Raw genomic sequence first — 16,402 nt, forward strand, 5'->3', positions numbered from 1 at the left:
GTAACACAAGTGATAACGAACACCTCAAAACGGCAACAGTGTAAAATCACTTCCTTCCATTAAAGAATATTAAATAAAGTAAAATAAAATTACATTACAAACAGAAAAACATACGAGTATTATCAGATGAATATCTCACAAACATCAACCATCGGTTATTGCAAGTAATTATCAAAACACCCTTGCGTTCGAAGTATCCAAAATGACTGTCAAGAGTGGTTCAAATTTATCATGATCATGTATGGAAGTGAAACATGGACGATAACCAGTTTGGACAATAAGAGAATAGAAGCTTTCGAAATGTGGTGCTACAGAAGAATGCTGAAGATAAGGTGGGTAGATCACGTAACTAATGAGGAGGTATTGAATAGGATTGGGGAGAAGAGAAGTTTGTGGCACAATTTGACTAGAAGAAGGGATCGTTTGGTAGGACACGTTTTGAGGCATCAAGGGATCACAAATTTAGCATTGGAGGGCAGCGTGGAGGGTAAAAATCGTAGAGGGAGACCAAAAGATCAATACACTAAGCAGATTCAGAAGGATGTAGGTTGCAGTAGGTACTGGGAGATGAAGAAGCTTGCACAGGATAGAGTAGCATGGAGAGCTGCATCAAACCAGTCTCAGGACTGAAGACCACAACAACAACAACAATGATGATAGAGGTGGTGGCAGAGGCAACGCCAGTAGCAATAATTCCTCCTTCTCTACTAACATAGGACGGCGGTTGTTGCTACCACAGTACTAGAAACCTTCATAAAAATTTCAATCATCGTACACAGGCAGATCACAGTTAACAAGAGATACAGTCAACTATAATCTATCCTGTAACCAAAAGACAACACATTCGTCTTTAGCTTTTTTTAAGCAAACAGTTTAGTAAACAACTGGAGTTCGTGATACGAGCCAACAGGTAACTATAGATATGCGTCAGAAATAGGGTAGTTAGATTCAACAATTTTCACTAAGTATACAGTACAATTCGTAAATCAGAGGAATTACATCTGCAATCTATACCCTCAGATTCTAAAATCAGTTTGGAATAGTGACAGCCACAAGCCGACACACATTGACATAACTAAACACAAGTAGTACCAGGCAAAATCTTCATAAATAACACATTTATACACATAATAACGGGCAGATAGGATACGGAGTCAAAATAGCCACCACTACACTCGGATGCTCACCGTGATTTCTCGTAAAATCTAGCACCCTTTGACAAACACTTGCTTATAGAGCGTCGAGAGAAGGACGTAACAAAGATTAGTCGTACTCAGAAACCCACGGGTATCATCGCGCAGACGCCGCCGCATCCACTACTTGCAAAGGTAGGACTGGACTCCAACCCGGTACCACAACTGACACAAACTGCTTGCAACTTCAATAGCAGAGGACACGCCGAAGTAGCCTTTAACGAGCAATGTTCACGGTTGCCACCAACACTCGGCCCCGCCAAACCCGCAGTGAGCAAAGGCACCAACCACTTTCGCCAACGGGCCACGGCAGACGCTTGGCCACAGCAATACACAGTCTCACTTGCGCTCCACCTCGCCCGTCACACTCTCCTCTCTCTCCTGGTCGCCGCATCCCTTCAACTACTTTCTGCTCCCACCTGCCCTCTGCCGGCGACAGTCGCGCTTCATGCGCTCTTGCGGCCAGCGGGATTACAAAAGACGGGAATCACGGGAAATTAAACGGGGTCGCACTGCATCATCTTCTAGAGCAGTTGAACGGAATGGACAGTGTCTTGAAAGGAGGATATAAGATGAACATCAACAAAAGCAAAACGAGGATAATGGAATGTAGTCGAATTAAGTCGGGTGATGCTGAGGGTATTAGATTAGGAAATGAGACACTTAAAATAGTAAAGGAGTTTTGCTATTTGGGGAGCAAAATAACTAATGATGGTCGAAGTAGAGAGGATATAAAATGTAGACTGGCAATGGGAAGGAACGCGATTCTGAAGAAGAGAAATTTGTTAACGTCTAGATTTAAGTGTCAGGAAGTCGTTTCTGAAAGTATTTGTATGGAGTGTAGCCATGTATGGAAGTGAAGCATGGACGATAACCAGTTTGGACAATAAGAGAATAGAAGCTTTCTAAATGTGGTGCTACAGAAGAATGCTGAAGATAAGGTGGGTAGATCACGTAACTAATGAGGAGGTATTGAATAGGATTGGGGAGAAGAGAAGTTTGTGGCACAACTTGACTAGAAGAAGGGATCGGTTGGTAGGACATGTTTTGAGGCATCAAGGGATCACAAATTTAGCATTGGAGGGCAGCGTGGAGCGTAAAAATCGTAGAGGGAGACCAAGAGATCAATACACTAAGCAGATTCAGAAGGATGTAAGTTGCAGTAGGTACTGGGAGATGAAGAAGCTTGCACAGGATAGAGTAGCATGGAGAGCTGCATCAAACCAGTCTCAGGACTGAGGACCACAACAACAACAAACGGGGTCGCACTGCATAATCTTCTTGACTATAAAATGACTTCTCATATGTTTAAGTAACCGTGTTTAACTAACCTTGATTTTTTGAAAAAACACCGCCATAACTTTTATCTTGTTGTTGTTTGATGCAGCTCTCCATGCTATCATATCCTGTGCAAGCTTCTTCATCTCCCAGTACCTACTGCAGCCTACACTCTTCTGAATCTGCTCAGTGTATAAGTCTCTTGGTCTCCCACTACGATTTTTACCCTCCACGCTGCCCTCCAGTATTTTACTACCTACTCCGAACTTTTCTTTTGTTTCCTTTACTGCTTGCTCAATATAGAGATTGAGAAGCTACAGATGGAGAGGCTACAACCCTGTATCACTCCCTTCCGAACCACTGCTTCCCTTTCATGTCCCTCAGCTCTTATAACTGCAACTGCTTTCTGTACAAATTGTAAACAGCCTTTCACTTTCTGTATTTTACCCCTGCCACCTTCAGAATTTGATAGAGAGTATTCCAGTCAACATTGTCAAAAGCTTTCTCTAAGTCTACAAATGCTAGAAACGTAGGTTTGCCATTCCTTAATCTTTCTTCTAAGATGAGACGTAGGGTCAGTATTGCCTCACGTGTTCCAACATTTCTACGGAATCCAAACTGATCTTCCCCGAGGTCGGCTTCTATCAGTTTTTCCATTCGTCTGTAAAGAATTCGCGTTAGTATTTTGCAGCTGTGACTTATTAAACTGATAGTTCGGTAATTTTCACATCTGTCAACACCTGCTTTCTTTGGGATTGGAATTATTATATTCTTCTTGAAGTCTGAGGGTATTTCGCCTGTCTCATACATCTTGCTCACCAGATGGTAGAGTTTTCTCAGGACTGACTCACCCAAGGCTGTCAGTAGTTCTAATGGAATGTTGTCTACTCCCGGAGCCTTGTTGCAACTTAGGTCTTTCAGTGCTCTGTCAAACTCTTCACGCAGTATCGTATCTCCCATTTCATCTTCATCTACATCCTCTTCCATTTCCATAATGTTGTCCTCATCAACATCGCCCCTGTATAGACCCTCTATATACTCCTTCCACCTTTCTGCTTTCCCTTCTTTGCTTAGAACTGGGTTTCCATTTGAGCGCTTGATATTCATGCAAGTCGTTCTCTTTTCTCCAAAGGTCTCTTTAACTTTCCTGTAGGCACCATCTATCTTACCCCTCGTGAGATAAGCCTCTACATCCTTACATTTGTTCTCTAGCTATCCCTGCTTAGCCATTTTGCACTTCTTGCCGATCTCATTTTTGAGACGTTTGTATTCCTTTTTGCCTGCTTCATTTACTGCATTTTTGTATTTTCTCATTTCATCAATTAAATTCAGTATCTCTTCTGTTACCCAAGGATTTCTACTAGCCCTTGTCTATTTACCTACTTGATCCTCTGCTGCCTTCAGTATTTCATTTATCAAAGTTACCCATTCTTCTCCTACTGTATTTCTTTCCCCCATTCCTGTGAATTGTTCCCTTATGCTCTCCCTGAAACTCTGAACAACCTCTGGTTCTTTCAGTTTATCCAGGTCCCATCTCCTTAAATTCCCACCTTTTTGCAGTTTCTTCAGTTTTAATCTACAGTTCATAACCAGTAAACTGTGGTCAGAGTCCATATCTGCTCCTGGGAATGTCTTACAATTTAAAACCTGGTTCCTAAATCTCTGTGTCACCGTTATATAATCTATCTGATACCTTGTAGTATCTCCAGGATTCTTCCATGTATACAGCCTTCTTTCATGATTCTTGAACCAAGTGTTAGCTAAGATTAAGTTATGCTCTGTGCAAAACTCTACCAGGTGGCTTCATCTTTCATTTCTTAGCACCAATCCATATTCACCTACTACGCTTCTTTCGCTTCCTTTTCCCACTATCGAATTCCAGTCACCCATGACTATTCAATTTTCGTCTCCCTTCACTACCTGAATAATTTCTTTTTTCTCATCATACATTTCATCAATTTCTTCATCATCTGCAGAGCTAGTTGGCATATAAACTTGTACTACTATAGTAGGCGTGGGCTTCGTGTCTATCTTGGCCACAATAATGCGTTCACTATGCTGTTTGTAGTAGCTAACCCGCACTCCTATTTTTTTATTCATTATTAAACCTACTCCTGCATTACCCCTATTTCATTTTGTATTTATAACCCTGCATTCACCTGACCAAAAGTCTTGTTCCTCTTGCCACGGAACTTCACTAATTCCCACTATATCTAACTTTAACCTATCCATTTCCCTTTTTAAATTTTCTAACCTACCTGCCCGATTAAGGGAGCTGACATTCCACGCTCCGATCCGTAGAACGCCAGTTTTCTTTCTCCTGATAACGACGTCTTCCTGAGTAGTCCCCTCCCGGAGATCCGAATGGGGGACTATTTTACGTCCGGAATATTTTACTCAGGAGGACACCATCATCATTTTATTATACAGTAAAGCTGCATGCCCTCGGGAAAAATTACGGCTGTAGTTTCCCCTTGCTTTCAGCCGTTCGCAGTACCACAACAGCAAGGCCGTTTTGGTTAGTGTTACAGGGCCAGATCAGTCAATCATCCAGACTGTTGCCCCTACAACTACTGAAAAGGCTGCTGCTGCCCCTCTTCAGGAACCACACGTTTGTCTGGCCTCTCAACAGATACCCCTCCATTGTGGTTGCACCTACGGTATGGCTATCTGTGTCGTTGCGGCACGCAAGCCTCCCCACCAACGGCAAGGTCCATGGTTCATGGGGGGAAGACTTTTACCTTATAAATAAATAACAAATCTTACACGCATACAATCTAACCGATTGGTTACTATTTCCGTGTACTATAATCACAGCATAATCTCCTTGGTTGAGAAGAGTGCCAAATGGTTCTTCATTTCCGTCAAAATTTTCATCTCGTTCTGAAGAAACACTGACGACTGCTGTTTCCGTTCACTCCCAAAATTTCTAGCTCGAAACACAAGACAGATTGAAGTATACTTTAAAATTGAATATTTGGGTAATGAATCGACACTTGCTTTCAAGATCCTTAAATTGAAACAATACAATTTTGGTTGGTTCTTACAGATAAAATTCGAACTTAGCAAATTCACTGCTACATCCAGCGTTGGTCGTAGAGTAAACAGAACATCAACTGACAGTGTCGCCAACTTTGAAATTTATAATTGCCCCTTTAGACTGGTTCACTACCAACCTAGACAAATATATCTTTGAATGATATTTCCATTTTTCGTCCGGCACGATATCACTTAATGTTTCTAGAAGTTTAATTTAATTCACTCTGTTGTTTCAGTTCACCCCATTTTCCAGTACTCAAGAATCTGTCGATCAAGTATTTTGCAAGCCACTTCTTTCTCGGATGAATTAAATTTCCTTAAAATTTTTCCAGTGACTCTAAAGCTGGCATCTGATTTTCCTACAATTAGCTTTACGTGGTCATTCCATATTAGATCGGTCCAGGCCGTTACTTTAGGGTATTCTACGGTTGTTTCTGTTTACTGTTGTTTACTGCCAGAAGCGTAATCGAAGAGGAATGATGGATCTCTTCGTCTATTTATATGCAATATATTACATTATGCACTGTTTAATTAAACGTTTAATGCCGTACACTCCATAATCGTAATATTAAGCAGGCAAAATCATCTTGAGAGTTTAGGTAATCATCCCAACGACGTATTAGGCTGCAGATACCCGTTTGATAAAACACCGTGCCCTGCTCCGTGAAGAAATCTGTAACTGTCTGCTACACATCGTCCCCCGACAGGAATCGTCGACCCTTGAAGCCCTTTTTTAAGGGGCCGAAGGCGTCATAATCGCATGGGGAGAGCTCAGGACTATAGGGCGGATGCTCTAGCGTCTCCCACTTGAGTTGCGTAACTTCTACGTTACGGCATTTGCGATATGGTTCAAATGGCTCTGAGCGCTATGGGACTTAACATCTGAGGTCATCAGTCCCCTAGAACTTAGAACTACTTAAACCTAACTAACCTAAGGACATCACTCACATCCATGTCCGAGGCGGGATTCGAATCTGCGAGCGTAGCGGTCACGGGGTTCGAGAATGAAGCGACTAGAACCCCTCGGCGACAATGGTCGGCATTTGCGATATGGGGACTTGCGTTATCATGAAGCAGCACCACACCTTGTCGCAGTTTTCCTGGACGTTTAACATTAATTGCAAGCCGTAATTTCTCCAGCGTTCATTCTTCATTCTCAGATAATTGTCTACAGGTGTTCGTCTTTCGGCAGCTAAGAAAAGTATAACAGCACATTAATTCTGTTTGGACGCATTTAGCAATAACGTTACCCTAGTTGACATTTCTGCACAAACCGCATGCACATCGAAAATACACGAATCCCGTACTAATTCCTTGTCTACATGTCGGTGCTTATATACCTGCATCGGAGTCACGCTACGTTGTATATAAGCTGCAGGAACACTCTTAGACGGAAAGAAACGGTGCCTTATATTGAACTTCAGTGGCAGAGGCACCTATGATCGACCGCCTGCTGGTTACATTGCATTTAGCTACAGTTTTCTGGCGTTACAATCTCCTTGTATTCAACAGCATCGTCTACAAAAGTGTCATGGTGTATCCTGTAAAACATATACACTGGTGAAAAAAAACCACAACATCAAAAAATAATTACTTTAGAATAATGAAATTTAGAAAATTATTTGACTGGGTAATGTATTTAAGCGATTAACATTGTAAGATTACAAGTTAATATGAGCACGAGATAAGCCGTTGGAAAAGTTAAATGCTGTTACATTAATAATGAGTGTAAACGTGAGAATGTTGAATGCAAGCATGCACACGTGCATGCACTGTGTTGTACAAGCGCCGGATGTCAGTTAATGGGATGGAGTTCCATGGCTGTTGTACTTCGTGGGTCAGTACAGGGACGGTTAATGCTGTTTCTGGATGACGCTGGAGTTGTCATCCGATGATGTTCCATATGTGCTCGACTGGAGACAGATCTGGTGATCGGCAAGTCAAGGCAAGACGTCGACACAGTGTACACAGCTGTATGTAGGCGAGCGTTATCCTGTTGGAAAACACCCACCGGAATGCTGTTTAAGAATGACAGCACAACAGGTCGAATTACCAGCCTGACGAACAGATTTGCAGTAAGGGTGCATGGGATAACCACGAGAGTTTTCCTGCTGCCATACGAAATCGCATCCCAGACCATAAGTCCAGCTGCAGGTTCAGTGCGTCTAGACCACAGACAGGTTAGCTTCAGACTCTCAGTTGGCCACCTTCTAGCCAACACTTGGCCGTCACTTGCACCGAGGCAGAACCGACTCTTAGCAGAAAACACAACAGACATCCACCCTGACCTCCAACGAGGTCTCGCTTGATGCCACCGAATTCGCAAATCCCTGTGGATTGTCGTCAGTGGAAGACACGCTACAGAGTGCCTATCTCGCAGCTGTCCTTCAAGTAACCGATTTGTAACAGTTAGTTGTGTCTCTGTGGTGCTAGCCGCTGCTCAGATTGCTGCTACAGCTGCAGTACGATGCGCCAGAGCTATCACCAAAACCGAGCGAGGTGGCGCAGTGGTTAGCACACTCGACTCACATTCGGAAGGTAAACGGTTCAATCCCGCGTCCGGCCATCCTGATTTAGGTTTTCCGTGATTTCCCTAAATCTCTCCAGGCAAATGCCGGGATGGTTCCTTTGAAAGGGCACGGCCGACTTCCTTCCCCATCCTTCCCTAATCCTATGAGACCGATAACCTCGCTGTTTGGTCTCTTCCCCCAAAACAACCAACCATCACCAAACTCGATGGTCTTTCCCGTCGTTGGTGCCACGTGGCCGTCCGGATCCCTGTCTTCTTGCGACCATACATTCTCGTGACCATCACTACCGGCAATCTTGTACAGTGGCTACATTCCCGCTAAGTTTTTCTGCAGTATCGAAGAAGATACATCCACCTTCTCGTGGCTCTATTGCACGGCCTCTAGCTATCTCAGTTAGGTGACATCTGTGCCTTATAAGCAGTTATGTAGATTCAAAACGACACACGCTCCAGAGTTAGACCGCAATATGTGTCGTTATAATTACGTTGATTCTACATGACTCCATGTAAAACACAGACGATAGCTGCACTGTCAGTTAAAATCTGGAACTGCAACAAAATAAAAAAAGACAGATATCATTACGTCCGATGCTGACCTTCTTTCTGTCGTGTATTGTTAAGTGCCACCGCCGAACTCTCGTCCAGGGTAACCTGTACCAATGATGCACGATCATCTACACATGCCAACAGTTCCGCCGCTGTCCCACAAGACTCACTCCCCCATATATTCACTAAAAGTGACAAGACCATAAACTGATCCGCGAACAGCGCATTAAAGCCTCATCGTAGGACCCCGCCGCCGCCTAGAGGAATGCTTGGAAATGCATTACCAAGACATGCGGCCCCATGTTGTTGTGGTCTTCAGACTGGTTTGATGCAGTTCTCCATGCTACTCTATCCTGTACAAGCTTCTTCATCTCCCGGTACTTACTGCAACCTACAGCCTTCTGAATCTGCTTAGTGTATTCATCTCTTGGTCTCCCTCTACTATTTTTACCCTTCACGCTGCCCTCCAATGCTAAATTTGTGATCCCTTGATGCCTCAGAACATGTCCTACCAACCGGTCCCTTCTTCTTGTCAAGTTGTGCCACAAACTCCTCTTCTCCCCAATTCTATTCAATACCTCCTCATTAGTTATGTGATCTACCCATCTAATCTTCAGCATTCTTCTGTAGCACCACATTTCGAAAGCTTCTATTCTCTTCTTGTCCAAACTATTTATCGTCCATGCTTCACTTCCATACATGGCTACACTCCATACAAACACTTTCAGAAGCGACTTCCTGACACTTAAATCTATACTCGATGTTAACAAATTTCTCTTCTTCAGAAACGCGTTCCTTCCCATTGCCAGTCTACATTTTATATCCTCTCTACTTCGACCATCATTAGTTATTTTGCTCCCCAAATAGCAAAACTCTTTTACTATTTTAAGTGTCTCATTTCCTAATCTAATACCCTCAGCATCACCCGACTTAATTCGACTACATTCCATTATCCTCGTTTTGCTTTTGTTGATGTTCATCTTATATCCTCCTTTCAAGACACTATCCGTTCCATTCAGCTCCTCTTCCAAGTCCTTTGGTGTCTCTGACAGAATTACAATGTCATCGGCGAACCTCAAAGTTGTTATTTCTTCTCAATGGACTTTACTACCTACTCCGAACACTTCTTTTGTTTCCTTTACTGCTTGCTCAATATAGAGATTGAGAAGCTACAGATGGAGAGGCTACAACCCTGTATCACTCCCTTCCCAACCACTGCTTCCCTTTCATGTCCCTCAACTCTTATAACTGCAACTGCTTTCTGTACAAATTGTAAACAGCCTTTCGCTTTCTGTATTTTACCCCTGCCACCTTCAGAATTTGAAAGAGAGTATTCCAGTCAACATTGTCAAAAGCTTTCTCTAAGTCTACAAATGCTAGAAACGTAGGTTTGCCTTTCCTTAATCTTTCTTCTAAGATGAGACGTAGGGTCAGTATTGCCTCACATGTTCCAATATTTCTATGGAATCCTAACTTATCTTCCCCTAGGTCGGCTTCTACTAGTTTTTCCATTCATCTGTAAAGAATTCTCGTTAGTATTTTGCAGCCATGACTTATTAAACTGATAGTTCGGTAATTTTTACATCTGTCAACACCTGCTTTCTTTGTGATTGATGTCTGAGGGTATTTCGCCTGTCTCATACATCTTGCTCACCAGATGGTAGAGTTTTGTCAGGACTGGCTCTCCCAAGGCCGTAAGTAGTTCTAATGGAATGTTGTCTACTCCCGGGGCCTTGTTTCGACTCAGGTCTTTCAGTGCTCTGTCAAACTCTTCACGCAGTATCATGTCTCCCATTTCATCTTCATGTACATCCTGTTCCATTTCCGTAATATTGTTCTCAAGTACATCGCCCTTGTATAGACCCTCTATATACTCCTTCCCCCTTTCTGCTTTCCCTTCTTTGCTTAGAACTGGGTTTCCATCTGAGCTCTTAATATTCATACAAGTGGTTCTCTTTTCTCCAAAGGTCTATTTAATTTTCCTGTAGGCAGTATCTATCTTACCCCTAGTGAGATAAGCCTCTACATCCACCCATCCATTCTTCAGTATTCTCTGAAGCACCACAGTTTAAAAGCTTCTATTCTCTTCTAATTTGAACTGTTTATTGTCCGTGTTTCACTTATGTACTAGACTACAATCCAGGTAAATACCTTCAAAAAGACCTAACATCTAAATTTATGTTCTATGTTAACAAAACTGTCTAGTTTGCATTTTGTATACTCACCACTTCGATCATCATCAGTTATTTTACTATCCAAATATTTACACTCGACGCTACATATCGTCCCTTATTTCCTTATCACCTAATTTAATTCAGTTTCATCCCATTACTTGTCTTTTAGGTTTGTTGGTGTTACTTTCATAACTTCTGTTCAATACATGAAATGTATTAGCAGTTGCGAATTTGACAACTATCAGCTGTGTAAGGGAATGACGACAGTGAAAATTTGTGGCGGATCGGTACTCGAAACCGGATTTTCCGCTTTACGCAAGACCGCAACCACTTTGGCTATCCGTGCAGGTCTCGCTGCCAGGCCAGAACTTCTATATGTCGTCGTTCCTGCGTCAAACCGGTACTTGTACAGATATTATGTAATTCCCATAAAGGGGAGGACATTTTAACTGAAAGTCGCTGCCTAGTATCTGCGGGAAAATACGATATTCCTGTGCCTGTGTTGTGAAGCAGAATGATGTAAACTTCTTCCTTTCTACATGCATGCGTGTTTTAAATAAATTGTTTGAGAAGTTCGTGAAGCCGATTTGTTATATCTACCTCATTTCTGAAAGTCAATTTTTTTCCGTTTTAACGACATCAAAGAAGGCATTGCATCAGTTTCAAAACAAAGGCTGTATCTGGCAAAAATAAGGATTCTCTTTCTATGGAGAAAAGTGACTGATCTGTACTAGGCACAATCAAATAACCTTATGTTCACCATATGCTACAAAAGTCTTTCTTATGGTGGAAATGCATGGCGGACACTGGTCTCAATTCGAAGCGTGCTCTGTGATTGTTTCTAGTAGAAAGAAAACAAATGTATAATCAAGAAACTTGACTGTTGCATTCAGAAGACATTTGAATACACAAGAAAAAAATGATAATGTTAAGTTGGAGAAAATTTTATTACTTTCAACCCTCGTATAATTTTACACTGAAGCGCTTAAGAAACTGGTATAGGCATGCGTATTCAAATACAGAGATATGTATGTCAGAATACGGCGATGCGCTCGGCACGGCCTATAGAAGTGTCCAGCGCAGTTGTTAGATCGGTTACTGCTGCTACAATGGCAGATTATCAAGGTTTAAGTGATTTTGAACCTGGTGTTATAGTCGGCACACGAGCGATGGCACACTGCATCTCCGAGGTAGCGATGAAGTCGGGATTTTCCCGTACGACTATTTCACGAGTGTACCATGAATATCAGGAATCGGGTAAAACATCAAATCTCCGGCATCGCTGCGGCCGGAAAAAGATCCTGCAAGAACGGGACCGACGATGAGTGAGGAGAACAGTTCAATGTGACAGAAGTGCAACCCTTCCGCAAATTGCTACAGATTTCAATGCCAGGCCACCAAGAAGTTTCAGCGTGGGAACCATTCAACGAAACATTATTGATATGAGCTTTCATGGCCGAAGTCCCACTCGTGTAACCTTAGTGACTGCATGACACAAAGCTTTACACCTCGCCTGGACCCGACAACCCCGACGTTGGACCGTTGATGACTGGAAACACGTTGCATGGTCGGACGTGTCTGGTTTCAAATTGTATCGAGCAGATGGACGTATGCAGACGGGTATGCAGACAACCTCGTGAATCCATGGACGCTGCATGCCAGCAGGGGACTGTTGAAGCTGGTGGAGGCTGTGTAATGGTGTGGCGAGTTCTGAGACACTCACTATTAAACCCACCGTTATTGACTAGTGGGTTATAGCCTAACAGTTTAGGATAGTTTGAGCATGTGCAACTGATGAAGGCTCATCTGTTAATATTCGCACGGGAGTTGTTTCGTATCAAATCAAAAAAAGCTAATTAGAATGTCAGATATATAATTTGATGTTAACTTTCTACATCTGTTGTCTAAACAGCACGAATGAGGCAGTTACTCCCTTCGTCTGACAACGTAATAACAATCAGCTCATCACAGGTTACCTATTACTGTTGTCACACGCCCATATTCTTCATGTAGCACTGAATGCACAATCCTCACTGCAATCCAAATCGTGGGTGCCCGGCGCGGCTTTCGCGTAATCAAGGTGCACAAATGAATACTTAAACACGCCAACAAATCACTCAATTAATGCTATCTGGGTATTTGCTGGAGGTCGGGCCCAAGACGTTGGGGGACTCAAACAGCCGTTAAACAGTTGTAAACGCCGTCGGCCTTTGTGCCGAAATCTGCCCTGCTCGCTTAGCAGTCAACAACTTACTTGCCTGGCAGAGGTTGAAAATACCGCTTCAATTGTAAATTACTTTATTTTCACACGACCGGTTTCGGACCGTTATAAGCCCATCCTCAGGTGTCGTAGCTGTGCTGTGGTCCCCGAGCGCCGCGTGTACCAGGCGCGGTGTGCTGCCTATGAGCGCAGAACAGGGAATGCATAATCCGCCCTGTCCAGCGCTCACAGGCAGCATACCGCGCCTGGTACGCTCGGGGACCACAGCACAGCTACGACACCTGAGGGTGCGGCTGGTCCCGGCGGAGGTTCGAATCCTCCCTCGGGCATGGGTGTGTGTGTTTCTCCTTAGAATAATTTGGGTTAAGTAGTGTGTAAGCTTAGGGACTGATGACCTTAGCAGTTAAGTCCCATAAAAAAAAAAGTAATTTACAACTGAAGCGGTATTTTCATCCTCTGCTATAATGCTCATTTTCGGATGTTCTGCGAACAGGATTGTTTGTTACTTGCCTGGAGTCCCAACACTACTCTGGCACACCGGACGCTCGACTATCGATAATACCGACTGCGACCTGTGTGAGACAGTGATATATTGTTCTCAATTCGTAAGAGGAGGTTGATCCCTTACAGCGTGTACTCTTGGAGTGATATGGACCCCTGATATGTCTAGATTCGTCTCTGACAGGTGACACGTACCTAAGCAACCTCTCTGATACCTTGCATCCATTCATGTCCATTGTGCATTCCGAAGGAAGTAGGCAATTCCAGCAGGATAATGCTACACCCCACAAGTCCAAAATTGCTATAGAGTGTCGCCAGGAACATTCTTCTGACTTTAAGCACTTCCGCTTGTCACCAAACTCCCCAGACATGAACATTACTGAGCATATCTGGGATACCTTGCAACGTGCTGTTCGGTAGAAATCTCCACCCCCTCGTATTCTGGCGGATTTATGGACAGCCATGCAGGATTCATGGTGTCAATTCCCTCCAGCACTGCTTCACACATTAGTCGAATCATGCTACGTCGTGCTGCGGCACTTCTGCGTGTTCATGGGGGTCCTACAAGATATTAGGCAGGTGTACCAGTTTCTTTGTCTCTTCAGTGTAGAAGTCACAAGTTTTTTTGCAGAGAACGTAACCAGTGCCCTTCGCTATCGGCATCCTGATATTCGTAATGTGACTATTTTTCTCCACATATTTTGCAATAACAACTGCACTGAAATAGTACTCAAGCAAGACTAGGAAGTGATTCATCGGAAAAAAGACCAAAATTAATTACTAAACCATGAATCAATGAAAAATAATTAACAATTGGTACAGTCATAAGTGATCCACGGTACTGAATTGCTATGTTTAAGCCTTTGATAACGTAGCATTTAAACTCTACACACGACCATACTATATACTGGTGTCTATGTACAACGAATTAATGATATATTGTTACGATTTATGTTTCAGACGGTTGAGATGCGGGTAATCTCACAAGAAGAAGAGGACAGAAGAAAACTGAAAGACGTGGACTGATGCAGCACTTTCTTGTGTTTTCTCAATACATTATCAATTTTTAGGATGATAATGAATTCGGTGACGAGCTTTAATAATAATAATAAGATACTAAGGTGGAATCTTTTGATTAAGATACAACCTTTAAGGACTTGAGATATCCCATGTTTGTTAACCAACGATAAACGCAAATCTTCTTACGAAACGGATGTCAAATGACTGGAAGCCCTTTTTTTCGTTTTCCGATGGGAAAAATGCTGATTTGCTGTGTCCTTGATTTTTTCACTAGCTTTTGAAGTATTAAATCAGCAAAGTGAAAAGGTATTCACATTGCTTGGTTGCAAAATACAGAAAATATCATAGGTATGAATCGTCCTGAGACGACCTGACTACCTGAGTGTAGTTTGATAGTCGAGTTTAGAACTTAATCACATTGATCGCGAGTACTTCCATAACTTCTTTTTACATGGTTTCGTGCAATGATACTTTATCTGAAGAAACAGTTTTCATCCGTATTCGGGATACAGTATCCTCATGCATAGCTTAAGAACGCTACTGTCGCGAGTCTCAAGTAAGCTGTGACCATTTCTTACAGTAGTTACTTCCAAGCTGTAGCGGCTGATTTATTTTCAGAGTATATAAAACATTCAAAATATGTCACACACAAAATCTCATTTAAGAAATAGTGATATATCATGTGCAACATACATAAAAATGTTGGTCAACGTTGCAGATAACGTGAAAATGACATTTACTGTGCCGTTGTTACAAATAGGTTACGACGTATTTTTTAAGCAAGGTGCGAATTAATAAACAAACATTCACTGAACTGTATTTTGTCTACGTAACTGAAGTTTTATGTATTAAGTGTCATGTTTCTCCATTGTTTTACATCGCATATTGTTCGTTAACTTACTTAAGGAATAGTTTAGTGGACTTTTAATAACCATTACCATGTACTTTGTGCTGGCACGATATTCATGGTTAGTGAAACTTACTTTTTTTTTGGTGAAACTTTCTTCATTTAATGTGTTGCGCAGGTTTGGACCTTTCACATAAACGAAGACTTTTTGTCATGTTTGCAGAAGGGTACTGACAGTATCAGTTTCACATATTCATAGGGAATGAAGAGAAATGTGAGTGAATGATAACCAGTGATTCAGCGAAAGCACTTTAAACGAAATTTTTCGTGGCTTGCAGTTACACACAAATTTTCGCTACAAGTATGAAATGTTTCGTAAATCTGTTTTGTCTCTTAAAATTATTTACGTAAAAAAGTACATAATGTTTGGTTTACTAAATGTCAGAACCTTTCACTGTGTACAAAAAGTGATAATACAACGAAGTTAATTCTAAGAGTTCTGTACGGTTTAATGTTTTGATAATCATCTCTAAATCCTTATAACCTATTCCCTGAACAATCCTAGTACCAATTTTTAAAATATTTTTTCCTCTCACGTTCTTGTAGATTTCTGTTCGTCAACGCTTTTTATTTATCCATCATTTCTCATTCTGGTGACTTCAAAGCAGTAAAGACGCTCCTACGACTCGATTGTTAGCCGAATAACAGCAAGTGGTGCTGCTAATATTCGGCCCCTAGCCTGACGTTATGTTTGAGCGTTTCCTTTATTCCGAATAGAACGATTATACCATTTTGGTTCGGTCACCAGAGCTTCGTCTGAGACCACGTGTAGGTCAACCTACATGTATATGAGGCACCTCACTACCCTTTACTACTCTTAATTCGCAGTATAGATTTCAGAGAAAAAATGTTATACATGTTAATTTCATCAACAAAACAATATCACGCCCATCAAGGGGAAAATTCCTACCAGAATCAAATTTTGTACAGATAATTCGATAATAGTGGAAACCAGTTTCTCAGCTCCTCCGCTTTTATCCTCTCGCAGGGTAT

General features: G+C 42.1%; 1 protein-coding gene across 1 annotated transcript in view; it reads left to right on the forward strand.

Moving 5' to 3' along the window:
- The window catches only part of LOC126194818 (sodium-coupled monocarboxylate transporter 1-like), a 201,534-nt gene extending 185,711 nt beyond the window's left edge, over positions 1-15,823 (forward strand). The window contains exon 15 of the mRNA XM_049933145.1: positions 14,443-15,823. Coding sequence (XP_049789102.1) covers positions 14,443-14,508 — 66 coding nt within the window. The 3' untranslated portion in view covers positions 14,509-15,823. The remainder of the gene's footprint in view (positions 1-14,442) is intronic.
- Positions 15,824-16,402: the final 579 nt, after the last annotated feature.

Source organism: Schistocerca nitens, chromosome 7 (genome assembly GCF_023898315.1).
Source record: "Schistocerca nitens isolate TAMUIC-IGC-003100 chromosome 7, iqSchNite1.1, whole genome shotgun sequence".
In the NCBI taxonomy this organism is placed as follows: domain Eukaryota; kingdom Metazoa; phylum Arthropoda; class Insecta; order Orthoptera; family Acrididae; genus Schistocerca; species Schistocerca nitens.